Genomic DNA, 14,338 nt, shown 5'->3' on the forward strand with positions numbered 1-14,338 from the left:
AAGCACAGGGAAATTAGCTTTGAGAGCAAGATGGAACTTTCCTTTCTCTGAAGGAACAATAAAGAAATAAAAGGTGGAAATACATAATGATTTCTGAAGTAACCAGCAATGCTGAACATCGCCTTTCGTATGAGACAGTTTTGATGAAAGAACACTTTTCTGAGAAACTGATTTAGCAATAGTTTGCAGACATTTTATGACCTCACACTATCACAAATACATCTCAGCAAAATGAAGAAATGTGATACAAGGTCTAGACAGAATTTCCAGAAACAAGACTATTTCTCACCTCTCCCTTTAAAACACAGGAAAGTATAGGCTATCCCATAAGGCATCATCAGGTAAACATCTGAAGGACCCCTGTGGAAGTTCACAACTTTCACTCACTTATCAACTAAGGGAGAAATCTATGCTGAGCAAACACTCGTAAGATTCCCAACATGAGGACCATATTCCATTCTTGAAATTCACAACACTCAGCCTGGTTTCTGGTACACAGCAGCTGCCCACTAAATATATGCTGAGTTGAAAAGAAGTTAACATTTTCAATGGTGCACTGAAGGACTTTGAAAAGATGACTGGATGCCACTGATGGTCAACACCTATAGTTGTTCCATAGGCTTTATAAAGGACGATGAACTTTCAGGATGTCAATGTCAATCCCTACAGGGAGTTGGGCATGGCGTGTGGAGGTAGAGAAATGTCACTGTGGAAAATGACTAAAAGGATCTCTGCACAAAAGACTAACCAAATGAAATTAGATCACTAAAATAGTATGGCTCTTTCCTCCTTATTCAACCTATCATCAGGTCTTTCAATATAACTCCTAAGTATTTCTCAAAGCTTCTCTCTAGGAACCCCCACCACAACCAGTTCAAGCTACCATCAGCTCTCAGCTGGACCACTGCAGCAACCTTCTAACTTATCCACCTACATGCCCTTTCATCTCCCTTCATCCATTCTCCATTAGTGCTAAACAGATGTTATCAAAAGGAAACTTGTATCATGATTTTTCCCTCACTTAACAAATCACTTGATGGCTTTGGCATTCATTTGGTTCCTAGGAAAACAACCAAAGGCCCTAACATGACACCTACCTCCTTCTCCAGCCTCAGCTCCCACGATGCTCCCTATTGCTCTTTCTATTCCAGTCACACTCACATCAATCCCAAGCTCTCATAAATTGGTCCACCTCATTAGAATGAAGCCTCCTCTCTTCTTTTCCACTTTTCACCTAGTTAACTCCTAACCTCTCTTTAACTCTCAGTTCAAGACTCTTTCCTTCCCTTACCAAAATTTACCTACAGGAGGGTAAATCACCCTGTTATGGGCATTCTGTACCTCTTGTCACAACTGGAACTCTAGATTGTTTGTGACTGTCAATTAAAATCTGCCTTCTCAGCAGACTCCAAGCTCCTTAAGAGTACGTAATATTTTTATTTTTACTCACCATTATCTCCTGAGCCCAGTACATGGTTAGGTTCACAGTGAAAATAAATGTATAAGTGAATGAAAAAAAGGCTGAGAGACTCATGCTTCTGTAATTTCCAGTTTAGTTGAGCCCATAACTGTCAACGTCGTAATAAACTTACTTAATGATAGTAGTGACAAATCATAGCACTGACTACCCTTCCACCCTTCAAAAAATTAGAAAACAGTGATGCTTTTCTTCCCTAACTGAGATGACATATTACCTGAATTGTATAATTTGCTCATTCTTAGTTTCTCTTATTTTCAGACACAATGAATGACTCAAAGAACTACTGGCATTTAGAGTGATTCCATTTTATCCTCGTTGTTATTACTATTTCACTTATAAATGCACCCAAGCATCCCAAAGCATTCTCTCTCAAAATGTCCATAATAACACTACTCCCTTTATAAAGGTGATTATGCTTCAAACTGCTTCTGAATTAAATAGGTAAATTTTCACATTAAACTAAAACCACAATGGTTTAGCAACTACTCTGTAATTTGTAGATGCTAAGTCAGAGGACCTTTTTACATTCCAACCTAAAATCTTTCCTCCTCACAAAACTTGAGTAAGTCTCCTAAAAAAAGATATAAAATACATAAGAGCTCTTATGTTAAGTCTCAAGGAACATAACTGTTCTTGGTAAACTGGCATGTATTTTAAATAGAGAAAAAAGGCGTTCTTAAAACTAGTTTCCATACAGGCTACATACATTTTCTCTTTTAAAAAGTTCTCCTATATAGCATGAGAACTTCTACTAAAAATTCTCTGTAGACCAACTAAGGGTGCTCACCTTGCATCAGAAGCGAAGTAATACTCAACAGCTTTTTCTTCAACAGGGAAAAGGCAAGTTGTGCTGTCTACACGAGAAAGATTACAACTTCCTTTCTTGTCTTTACCTAGAGCATGACATTAGCATAATTCAGTAAATATGAGAAAATGATGATCAATATATAAATATAATTTTCTACCAATCAACAAGAAATCAGATCACATCAGCATTTTTTTTAATGCAAGGTAGATCATTATTTCCATGCAATGAGCCAATAAGAACAGAAAAAAGGTGTAGAGTGAAATAGCAACTATTAAAGAACTATGATAGATAACAGCTTCATTAATATTTTTTAATATAATATTTCTTCTCCAGGTAAAAGTCAAACAATTCATTACTATCACAAACTCCTTTTTAGTAATAGTACATACAGAGTAATCTTAATATAATTTTTTGTAAAATGTGATGGAATGGACACCCACTGGGAGCCCGGAGGCCAATGATCATCCACTACTGGGTGGGCCTCGAGGTGGGATGCATGAATAGCTGGTCGTAGTCGAGGTATCTGGCAGGTCCACCAGCACTGCGGATCAACAGATCTGCTGATCCCCCCACATGCTGGTCGGCTCCCCAGTCCGGCCAGGAGAGCAGCCCCCCAGCTGAGCTTGTGGACCTCCAGTAGCTCTGGCCAGGAGGGGCCGAGCTAAGGGAGGAAGAGACGAGATCATGTCATCTGCTGGTCGGAGGCAGTAAGTGCAGATCAGCGGCACCAAGCAGGGAGGGGTGAGATTTAGGGGGCTTACAGTCACCACCTGCTGGGGAGAAGGGGTAAGGGCAGGCAAGCTAACTACCTATCTGCCTAGGTCTTCATATGTATTTTTTACTTGATTTTCTTAATATTCTTTTTTTATTTCCTCTTCTTTTAAAACACTCTTTCTATACATTTCTATTAGTAATATAATTATCCTTTTCATTAATTTTTTAGATTTTTATACATATTTTATATATTTTTATTCATTTTCTATTTTTTATTTCATATATCATTTCTCACTATCCCATTTCATTTATATTTATTATTACTATTAATATTTTTCTCTTAAATTTTCTCTCTAGTGGGTACTAGCCTGATTTCACTCCCAGAGAAAATCCTGGGGTGTCTCCTTTTAATTCTGGTGCCTACTACTGTTAAGGTGCATTTTGTTGTGGTTCTTGCTTTTGTGTTTCATATTTTTATTGTATTATTATTTTATTTATTATTATTATCTCTTTTTACTTCTTTTTTTTTTTCTTTTCTCATGCTTTTTTGTGTGTGTGTGCATAGGGTAGTTAGTCAAGCCTGGGTCTTCTGTATGGTGGGCAGCCATTCTGCCGCTAGAGTACCCATGAACAATGTCCTAGCTTTTAATAGACCTTTAAATTGAATTGTATTCCCTACATGAGATCCAGACCTTGATTTGGTAGAGAATAACCAACAAAGTACAAAAGGAAACATTCAGCAAAAACGAAGTAAATACAAAACTTTAGAAGAGTGAAGCAAATCAACTTGCAAAATAACCATTTCAAGATAATCAAATGCCCCTAAACACAAAAGAAAATCACAAAGTACACGAAGATCCAAGCAGAAATGGCCCAGCCAAACAACCACATCAAAATTCCAGATGGGACATAGAATACTGAACAACTACTCAAGAATATTTATTAAGAAATAAAGGATATCAGGAAGACACTAGAAGAGCATAAAGAAGAATTTAGGAGGTTAAATAGAAAAATGGCAGATCACACAGAAATGAAAGACAGCAGATTCAAAGAAGCAGAAGGAAAAATAAGTGAACTAGAAGATAGAACAATAGAATTAGAGCACACAAAAGAACAAATGGCAAGAAAGATGAAAACTGCAATTGGATCTTAGAGAAATGATGGCCAACAAGAGGTGCACAAATATAAAAATGATGGCCAAAAAGAGGCGCACAAATATAAAAATGATGGACAACAAGAGGTGCATAAGTATAAGAATTACTAGTGATCCAGAAGGAGAAGAGTAAAGGATTGGGAAAGTTAGTTGAAGTTATAATCGGAGAAAACTTCCCAACCTGTATAAAAGATGTTAATACGCAAATAAAAAAGGCCCAGCAAACTCAGAATAAATGTGAACAGGCCCACTCTAAGACACATATTAATCAGACTGTTAGGTGCTGAAGAGAAACAGAAAGTCCTGAAAGCTGCATGAGAAAAGTAATCTACTACATACAAGGGAAAATACATATGACTGACTTCAGACTACTCAACAGGCACTATGGAAGCAAGAAGGCAGTGGTATGATATTTTTAAGATCCTGAATGAGAAAGGCTTTCAACCAAGAATTCTTTATTCAGCCAAGTTAACCTTCAAAATTGAGGGAGAGATTAAAATATTCAAAGACAAAGAAAGACAAGAGAACTAGTCAACAAGAGGCTAGCCCTACAAGAAATACTAAAGGGAGACCTGTCAGTTGATAAAAAAAAAAAAAGACAAAAGAGGGAGATTTGGAGGAGGGCACAGAATTGAAGAATATAAATAAAGGTAATTTAAAGGAAAAGAGAGAGAGAAGGAAAATAATATACAGATCTGTCAAACCCCAATCAGGACCATTCCAGCCAATCCTAAAGAACACCTAGGGCAATATATGATTCCACAAGGGTTCCATGCACTGCTGTAACTTTCCAGAAACCTACAACCTCCAGATAGGTCCCTGGACCCGACAAGTCGTGAAATCTAGAGGGCCTACCCTCTCCAGAAAATCAGATAGTTCTATCTCCCTACCCAATATTAGTGACAGACCCTTCCAATATAAAAAAGTTAGAATGGCCATAGCCCAAATACCCCTAAAGAGAGGAATAGAAAGATCAAAGGTGATGGTAGAATTATACAGAGAACATAGGGTTTAACAAATGAATATGACTGCTGAATCATTAGACTGATACATCTTTTAGTCTCTACTATCTTAGAGCAGCTAGACGTAAAAACTTAAATTGTGTAATTGTAAACCATATCAAACTATGATGTTCTATCACCAATGGTGGTGCTGTGCTTTGTATATATGTTATTTTTCATAAAGAAAAAAAAAAGTCAATTGTGGTGATAAAAAAAATATTTATCTCCTATATACTGGAGTAGCTAGAAGGAAAAATCTGAGAGGATCATATGGTGGCCCATGACAAATTCTGGGATCTGCCCTGTAACTACTTGTTGAAGAACACTTTCAGAAGTATTGCTTTTTTTATTTCTTTGCTTTGTATACATGTTATACTATACAATTAAAAAGTTAAAAAAAAAAACTACAAAAAACTAAAGGACAAGATGGTAGAATCAAGAACTGCTTTTACAGAAATTACTTTGAACATTAATGGACTAAACTTACCAATTAAAAGATACAGATTGACAGAATGGATCAAAAAACATAATCCATCTAAATGCTGTTTATACAAGATACCTCTTGGACTCAAGGACACAGTTAGATTAAAAGTCAAAGGATGGAAAAAGATGTTCTATGCAAGCTGTAGCCAAAAGAAAGCAGCTATAAAAACAGCAGACAAAACAGACTTTAAATATAAGGACATCATAAGAGACAAAGAAGGACACTACGTATTAATAAAGGGGATAATCCACCAGGAAGAAATAACAATCATAAATAATTATGTTCCCAATCAAGAAGCTCGAAAGTATATGAGGCACATATTGGAAAAACCAACGGGAGCTACAGACATATCAACAGTAATAGTAGGAGACTTCAATAACTCCCCGCTATAGATAAAACAACCACACAGAGGATCAACAAAGAAATGGAGAACCTAAACAATAAGATAAATGAATTAGAGCTAATAGACATATATAGATCATTACATCCCAAAACACCAGGATACACATTCTTCTCTAGCACACATGAAACATTCCCCAGGATAGATCATGTACTGGAGCGTAAACTGGCTCTCTACAAATTTAATAAGATTGAAATTATCCAAAACACTTTCTCTGATCACAAAAGAATAAAGTTGGAAATTAATAATCACCAAAGACCAGAGCTTGCACAAATATATGGAGATTAAACAATACACCTTTTTTTTGAAATTTTAAAATATTAAGTACCACCTATTTTCAGCACACTGCAGTAATGACATTCTTTTGTTTTTCCTCATGCAAAAACATTCTTTTAATTTGTACATTTAGTCACTATCATTATACACTCTAGGCATTCCTAGATTACACCATCTCAATCTTTATCATCTATCTTTCTTTGTGATTTCATTTATGTCCCAGCCCTCCTCCCTCTATCATTCTCATATGATGTTTCATTCAGTGTTTTAACATAATTGTATTACAGTTAGATAGTATTGTGCTGTCCATTTCTGAGTTTTTGTATTCAGTCCTGTTGCACAATTTGTATCCCTTCAGCTCCAATTACCCAATATCTTACCCTATTTCTATTTCCTGATGGTCTCTGTTACCAAGGAAATATTCCAAGTTTATTCACTAATGTCAGGTCATATCAGTGGGACCATACAGTATTTGTCCTTTTGTTTCTGGCTAATCACAGTCAGCATAATGTCCTTAAGGTCCATTCATGTTGTTACATACTTCATAACTTTATTCTGTCTTACAGCTGCATAATATTCCATCTTCTGTAAATGTCAGTTTGTTTAGTCAACTGTCTGTTGATGGACATTTTGGCTGTTTCCATCTCTTGGTAATTGTTAATAATGCTGCTATAAACATTGGTGTGTAAACATCCATTTGTGTCCTTGGCCTCGTGTCCTTTGAGTAGAGACAGCATATAGACGGGTCCTGTTTTTTAATCCATTCTGCTAGACTATGTCTTTTGATTGGAGAGTTTAATCCATTAACATTCAGTGTTATTACTGCATGGGTAGTACTTTCTTCTACTATTTTGCCTTCTGAATTTTATATGTCATATCTAATTTTCCTTCTTTTTACCTTTACTCATAGTCTTCCTTTCAACACTCTTCTCCACACCTCTCTCTTCTGTCTTCGTTATCTGTCTCTAGTGTTCCCTTTAGTATTTCTTGCAGAGCTGGTCTCTTGGTCACGAATTCTCTCAGTGATTTTTTTGTCTGAAAATGTTTTAATTTCTCCCTCATTTTTGAAGGACAATTTTGCTGGATATAGAATTCTTGGTTGGCAGATTTTCTCTTTTAATAATTTAAATATATTATCCAACTGTCTTTTTGCCTCCATGGTTTCTGCTGAGAGATCTGCATATAGTCTTATTGGGCTTCCCTTGTATGTGATGGATTGCTTTTCTCTTGCTGCTTTCAAGATCCTCTCTTTCTCTTTGACCTCTGACATTGTGATTATTAAATGTCTTGGAGTATGTCTATTTGGCTCTATTCTCTTTGGGGTATGCTGCACTTCTTGGATCTGTAATTTTAAGTCTTTCATAAGAGTTGGGAAATTTTCAGTGATAATTTCCTCCATTAGTTTTTCTCCTCCTTCTTCCTTCTCTTCTCCTACTGGGACACCCACAACACATATATTCATGCGCTTCATATTGTCTTTCAATTCCCTGAGTCCCTGATCATATTTTTTCATTTTTTTTTCCCTATAGTTTCTGCTTCTTGTCGGATTTCAAATGTTCTGTCCTCCAGTTCAGAAATCCTATGTTCTGTCTCTCGAAATCTACCATTGTAGGTTTCCACTGTTTTTTTCATCTCTTCTACTGTGTCTTTCATTCCCAAAAGTTCTATGATTTGTTTTTTCAGACTTTCAGTTTCTTCCTTTTGTTCTTTCCTTGCCTTCTTTATATCCTCCCTCAATTCATTGATTTGTTTTTTGATGAGGTTCTGTATTAATTGTTTCAGCTCCTGTATGTCATTTGCATTGCTGGTTTGTTCCTTTGACTGGGCCATATCTTCAATTTTCCTAGTGTGATTTGATTTTTTTGCTGGCGTCTAGGCATTTAATTACCTTAATTAGTTTATTCTGGAGATTGCTTTCACTTCTTTTATCTAGCGTTTTCTTGCTGGATGAATTTGTTGTCTATCTGTTCTTTGACATTCCGTTCAGCTTTTTCTGGACCTTTAGCTTAAGTTTTGTTTAACACAGGAGAATTTTTCAGTTCTTGTTTTCTTGTTTCTTGCCCTGCTTGTGTGGTGCCTTTCCCCCCACACACACTTAGGAGGGTCTACTTAGATATTATAGACCCCAGCCAGATTTTCCCAGACCAAACTGGCCTCCTATCAGGAGGAAAGAGTCACCTGCATCAGTTTTCCCTGAGGGTGAGACCCAGCAGGTTGAAAGACTTTTCTGTGAAGTCTCTGGACTCTGTTTTTCTTATCCTGCCCAGTATGTGGCGCTTATCTGACTGCAGGTCCCACCAGCATAAGATGATGCGGTACCTTTAACTTTGGCAGACTATCCCTGCTGGGGCCGTGGTGGAGACAGAGGAGAGGTTGTAGGCTGGTTTTAATGGCTTCAAATTACCAAGCCCTGGTGTCTGAATTCCTTGATGGAGGGATTCCACCTGAGTTGGGCTTTACCCCTCCCCTGGGGAAGGCACAGGCTCCAGACAAGCCCCCAAAAGAGCTCACTTCTTTTTTTTTTTTTTTTGTTTTCATGGGTTTTTTTTTTAATTTTTTTAATTAATCAAAAAAAAGAAAAGAAATTAACGCAGCATTTAGAAATCATTCCATTCTACAAATGCACTCAATAATTCTTAGTATCATCACATAGATGTATGATCATCATTTCTTAGTACATTTGCATCGCTTTAGGAAAAGAACTAGCAAAACAGCAGAAAAAGATACAGAATGTTAATATAGAGAAGAGAATTAAAATAATAATACTAATAAAATACATATATATATATAAAAAAAGGAAAAAGAAAAAAACAAAAACAAAAGATACCAACACACAAACAAACAAAAAACCATATTTCAGGTGCAGCTTCATTCAGTGTTCCAACCTAGTTACATTACACCTAGGTATTATTCTGCTGTCCATTTTTGAGTTTTTGTATCTAGTCCTGTTGCACAGTCTGTATCCCTTCAGCTCCAATTACCCATTATCTTACCCTGTTTCTAACTCCTGCTGGTCTCTGTTACCAATGATATATTCCAAGCTGATTCTCGAATGTCGGTTCACATCAGTGGGACCTTACAGTATTTGTCCTTTAGTTTTGGGCTAGACTCACTCAGCATAATGTTCTCTAGGTCCATCCATGTTACTACATGTTTCATAAGTTTAGTCTGTCTTAAAGCTGCATAATATTCCATCGTAGGTATACGCCACAGTTTGTTTACCCACTCGTCTGTTGATGAACATTTTGGCTGTTTCCATCTCTTTGCAATTGTAGATAATGCTGCTATAAACACTGGTGTGCAAATGTCCGTCTGTGTCTTTGCCCTTAAGTCCTTTGAGTAGATACCTAGCAGTGGTATTGCTGGGTCGTAATCCATTCTGCCATTCTACGTCTTTTGATTGGGAAATTCAGTCCATTAACTTTTAGTATTATTACTGTTTGGATAATATTTTCCTCTACCATTTTGGCTTTTGTATTATATATATCATATCTGATTTTCCTTCTTTCTACACTTTACTCCACACCTCTCTTTTCTGTCTTTTCGTATCTGACTCTAGTGCTCCCTTTAGTATTTCTTGCAGAGCTGGTCTCTTGGTCACAAATTCTCTCAGTGACTTTTTGTCTATAAATGTTTTAATTTCTCCTTCATTTTTGAAGGACAATTTTGCTGGATATAGGAGTCTTGGTTGGCAGTTTTTCTCTTTTAGTAATTTAAATATATCATCCCACTGTCTTCTAGCTTCCATGGTTTCTGCTGAGAAATCTACACATAGTCTTATTGGGTTTCCCTTGTATGTGACAGATTGTTTTTCTCTTGCTGCTTTCAAGATCCTCTCTTTCTCTTTGACCTCTGACATTCTAACTAGTAAGTGTCTTGGAGAACGCCTATTTGGGTCTATTCTCTTTGGGGTGCGCTGCACTTCTTGGATCTGCAAATTTAGGTCTTTCATAAGAGTTGGGAAATTTTCAGTGATAATTTCTTCCATTAGTTTTTCTCCTCCTTTTCCCTTCTCTTCTCCTTCTGGGACACCCACAACACGTATATTTGTGCGCTTCATATTGTCATTCAGTTCCCTGATCCCCTGCTCAAGTTTTTCCATTCTTTTCCCTATAGTTTCTGTTTCTTTTTGGAATTCAGATGTTCCATCCTCCAGTTCACTAATTGTAGCTTCTGTCTCTTTAGATCTACCATTGTAGGTATCCATTGTTTTTTCCATTTTTTCTTCTTTGTCCTTCACTCCCATAAGTTCTGTGATTTGTTTTTTCAGATTTTCTATTCCTTCTTTTTGTTCAGCCCATGTCTTCTTCATGTCCTCCCTCAATTTATTGATTTGGTTTTTGAAGAGTTTTTCCATTTCTGTTCGTATATTCAGCATTAGTTGTCTCAGCTCCTGTATCTCATTTGAACTATTGGTTTGTTCCTTTGACTGGGCCATATCTTCAATTTTCCGAGCGTCATCCATTATTTTCTGCTGGTGTCTGGGCATTTGATCAGATTTCCCTGGGTGTGGGACCCAGCTGGTTGAAAGGTTTTTCTGTGAAATCTCTGGGCTCTGTTTTTCTTTTCCTGCCCAGTAGGTGGCGCTCGTGGCGCTCGTCTGTCTGCACGGCAGTCGGCCCGGGAAACCGCGCGTGAAGGCGGGGGTCGCTGGCCGCCGCGGCTTGGGAGAGTGCCGGTCCTAATTGCCCAGCTGGCCCGAAACGCCAAGCGTGACGGGAGGGCCCCGCTATCCAACGTTCCCAGTCAGACCGGGGAGCCACGCGCGTGGAGGGGACCCCTGTCGCCAGCCGCCCCGGCCGGGAAAACGCGCGCCCCTCGAGTATCTCACCACAGCGGATTCTCCCTGCCTGTTCAGCTGTTCCAGAGTGGGGTACGCTGTCTTTTTGGTCTCTGTCGTGACTCCGGGAGCTGTTTCGTATTGTTTCTGTTTCTTTAGTTGCTTTTGCTTTTCTGGAGGAGGAACTAAGACCCGCACGTCTTACTAAGCCGCCATCTTCTCCGGAAGTCCAAGAGCTCACTTCTGCCTATGCCTGGGGCAGTTGCAGCCTGAAAAGTCCTGCCGCTGCATCCAGAGGCAGTCAAGCCTTTGTAGATACACAGCCACAAAAACCTGTTTCCTTCTTTTTTTTTTCCCCTTTTTCTGTCAGTCCTGCCCCCTTGGCGCCCGGGTAAAAATGAGCAAGCTCCGCTTTGATCAGGTTCACCTAAGTTGGGGGGACCATTTTTGGTAGTCAGAATTTGTTAATTAGTTCCACAATTGGCGTTTGATTGTGCCCAGTCCCTGCTGCTGGTAAAGTCCTTTCCTTTCCCCTCTGGAAAGCGGCCTGTGGGGGAGGGGTGCCTGCCGCCGCAGCTGTGGGAACTCACGGTTCTGGGGGGTGCTCGCAGCCAGTCCCGCTGGTCCAGACTAGGGTGCGCTGTGTATCCGGTCACTATCGTGGCTCTGGGAGCTGTTCTGTACTGTTTCTGGTTATTTAGTAGTTGTTCTGGAGGACGAACTAAAATGCGCACGTTGTTAAGCCGCCATCTTGACCCGGAAGTAAACAATATACTCTTAAACAATCAGTGGGTCAAGGAAGAAATTGCTAGAGAAATCAGTCAATATCTGGAGACAAATGATAATGAAAATACAACATACCAAAACTGACAGGATGCGGCAAAGGCAGTACTGAGAGGGAAATTTATTGCCCTAAATGCCAATATTAAAAAACAAAAATGAGCAAAACTTGATAATTTAACTGCTCAACTGGAGAATTTACAGAAAGAACAGCAAACTAACATCAAAGCAAATAAAAGAAGAGGAATAATAAAGACTAAAGCAGAAATAAATTGGAGAACACAAAATAATACAAAGAATCAACAAAACTAGAAGTTGGTTCTTTGAGAAAATTAATAAAAGTAATGATTCCCTAGATGGACTAACAAAGAAGAAAAGGACACAAATAAAATCAGAGAGTTATGTTAGCTTCTTAAAATGAGTTAGGTAGCATTCCTTTTTCTTCAATTTTTCTTTTCGGATGCTGTATGGCAGAGGTTACATTTCATTCTTTTTCCATGTGAGTATCCCATAATTACAGCACTATTTGCTGAATTATTGTTTATATTTTGTTTTGTTTTTTTTGCAGGGGAGGAAAGCACAGGCCAGGAATTGAACCCGGGTCTCCCGCATGGCAGATCAAAGAGAGGACACAAATAAAATCAGAAATGAGAGGGCAGTTGTTACCACAGATCATGAAGAAATTTTTAAAAATCATAAGGGAATATTATGAACTACATGCCAACAAACTAGATAACTTAGATGAAATGGGCAAATTCCTAGAAACACACAAATTACCGATACTGACTCAAGAAGAAACAGAAAATCTCAACAAACCAATTACTAGTAAAGAGAGCCAATGAGTCATCAAAAATCTTCCCACAAAAAAAAGCCGAGGACCAGATGGCTTCACAGAATTTTATCAAACATTTCAAAAAGAACTAAAACCTATCCTGCTCAAACTCTTCCAAAAAACTGAAGGAGTACAAAAGGGTAGTTCAGTGGTAGAATTCTCACCTGCCATGTGGGAGACCCGGGTTCAATTCCTGGCCCATGCTCTCTCCACCCCAGGCAAAAAAAATAAAACAAAATATAAACAATAATTCAGCAAATACTCCTGCAATTATGGGATACTCACATGGAAAAAGAATGAAATGTGACCTCTGCCATACAGCATACAAAAAGAAAAATTGAAGAAAAAGGAATGTTACCTAACTTATTTTAAGAAGCTAACGTAACTCTAATAACAATATCAGATAAAGATGATACAAGAAAAGAAAACTACAGAACAATCTCCCTTATGACCATAAATATGAAAATCTTAACAAAATACTAGCAAATCATACCCAATGCCACTTCAAAAGAATTATACACCATGATCAAGTGGGATTCATACCAGGAATGCAAGCGTGGTTCAACATTAGAAAATCAATCAATATAATACAGCATATAAACAAACCAAAAGGGAACAATCACATGATCACATCAATTGATGCTGAAAAAGCATTCAACGAAATTCAGCATCTTTTCTTGATAAAAACACTTCAAAAGTTAGGTATCAAAGGAAACTTTCTCAATACCAGAAAGGGCATATATGAAAAACCCACAGCCAGCATCACACTTAATGGTGAGATATTGAAAGCATTCTCCTTGAGATAAGGGACGAGACAAGGCTGCTCACTGTCACCACTATTATTCAACCTTGTATTAGAAGTACTAGTCAGAGCAATTAGACAGGAGAAAGAAATAAAAGGCATCCAAATAGGAAAGGAAACAGTAAAACTTTCATTATTTGCAGATGACATGATCCTCCTATACTCAGAAAAATCTACAGCAAAACTATTTGCTGTAATAAACAAATTTAGCAAAGTGGCAGGATACAAGACTAATGTACAAAAATCAGTAATGTTTCCATACTCAAGCAATGACTTATCTGAGGTGACAACTGAGGAAAAAATTCCATTCAGACATTCAGAATAGTGACCAGAAGAAATAGGTGTCTAGGAATAAGCCTTAAACAGGGTTGTCAAGGACTTAGACAAAGAAAATTCCAAAAAAAAATGCTAAAAAAAAAAAAAAAAAAGACCTAAATAGATGTAACGATATTCCATGCTCATGGATAGGAAGGTTGAATATTGTCAAGATGTCAATTCTACCCAAACTGATCTACAAATTCAATGCAATACCAATAAAAATACCAACAACCTACTTTGAAGACTTGGAAAAACTGTTTATCAAATTCATATGGGAGGGAAAGGGACCTCAGATAGCTGAAGACATCCTAAAAAAGAAGAGCAAACTGGGAGGTCTATCACTTTCTGACTTTAAAGCTTACTATATAAAGCCACAGTGGTCAAAACAGCATGGTACTGGCACAAAGGTCAGAAGGACTGACCAGTGGAATAGAATCGAGAGTACAGAGACTGATCACCAAATTTATGGACATTTGATCTTCGATAAGGCCCCCAAATCCAATGAATTGG

General features: G+C 37.8%; 1 protein-coding gene across 1 annotated transcript in view; it reads right to left on the bottom strand.

Annotated features, from left to right (window-relative positions):
* Positions 1-14,338, bottom strand: part of GFPT1 (glutamine--fructose-6-phosphate transaminase 1) — a 95,377-nt gene that overhangs the window by 28,807 nt on the left and 52,232 nt on the right. Inside the window, exon 9 of the mRNA XM_077134447.1 lies at positions 2,268-2,367. Within this exon, the coding sequence (XP_076990562.1) occupies positions 2,268-2,367 (100 nt within the window). The remainder of the gene's footprint in view (positions 1-2,267; positions 2,368-14,338) is intronic.

The sequence above is a fragment of the Tamandua tetradactyla genome, chromosome 17 (assembly GCF_023851605.1).
Source record: "Tamandua tetradactyla isolate mTamTet1 chromosome 17, mTamTet1.pri, whole genome shotgun sequence".
Lineage (NCBI taxonomy): Eukaryota > Metazoa > Chordata > Mammalia > Pilosa > Myrmecophagidae > Tamandua > Tamandua tetradactyla.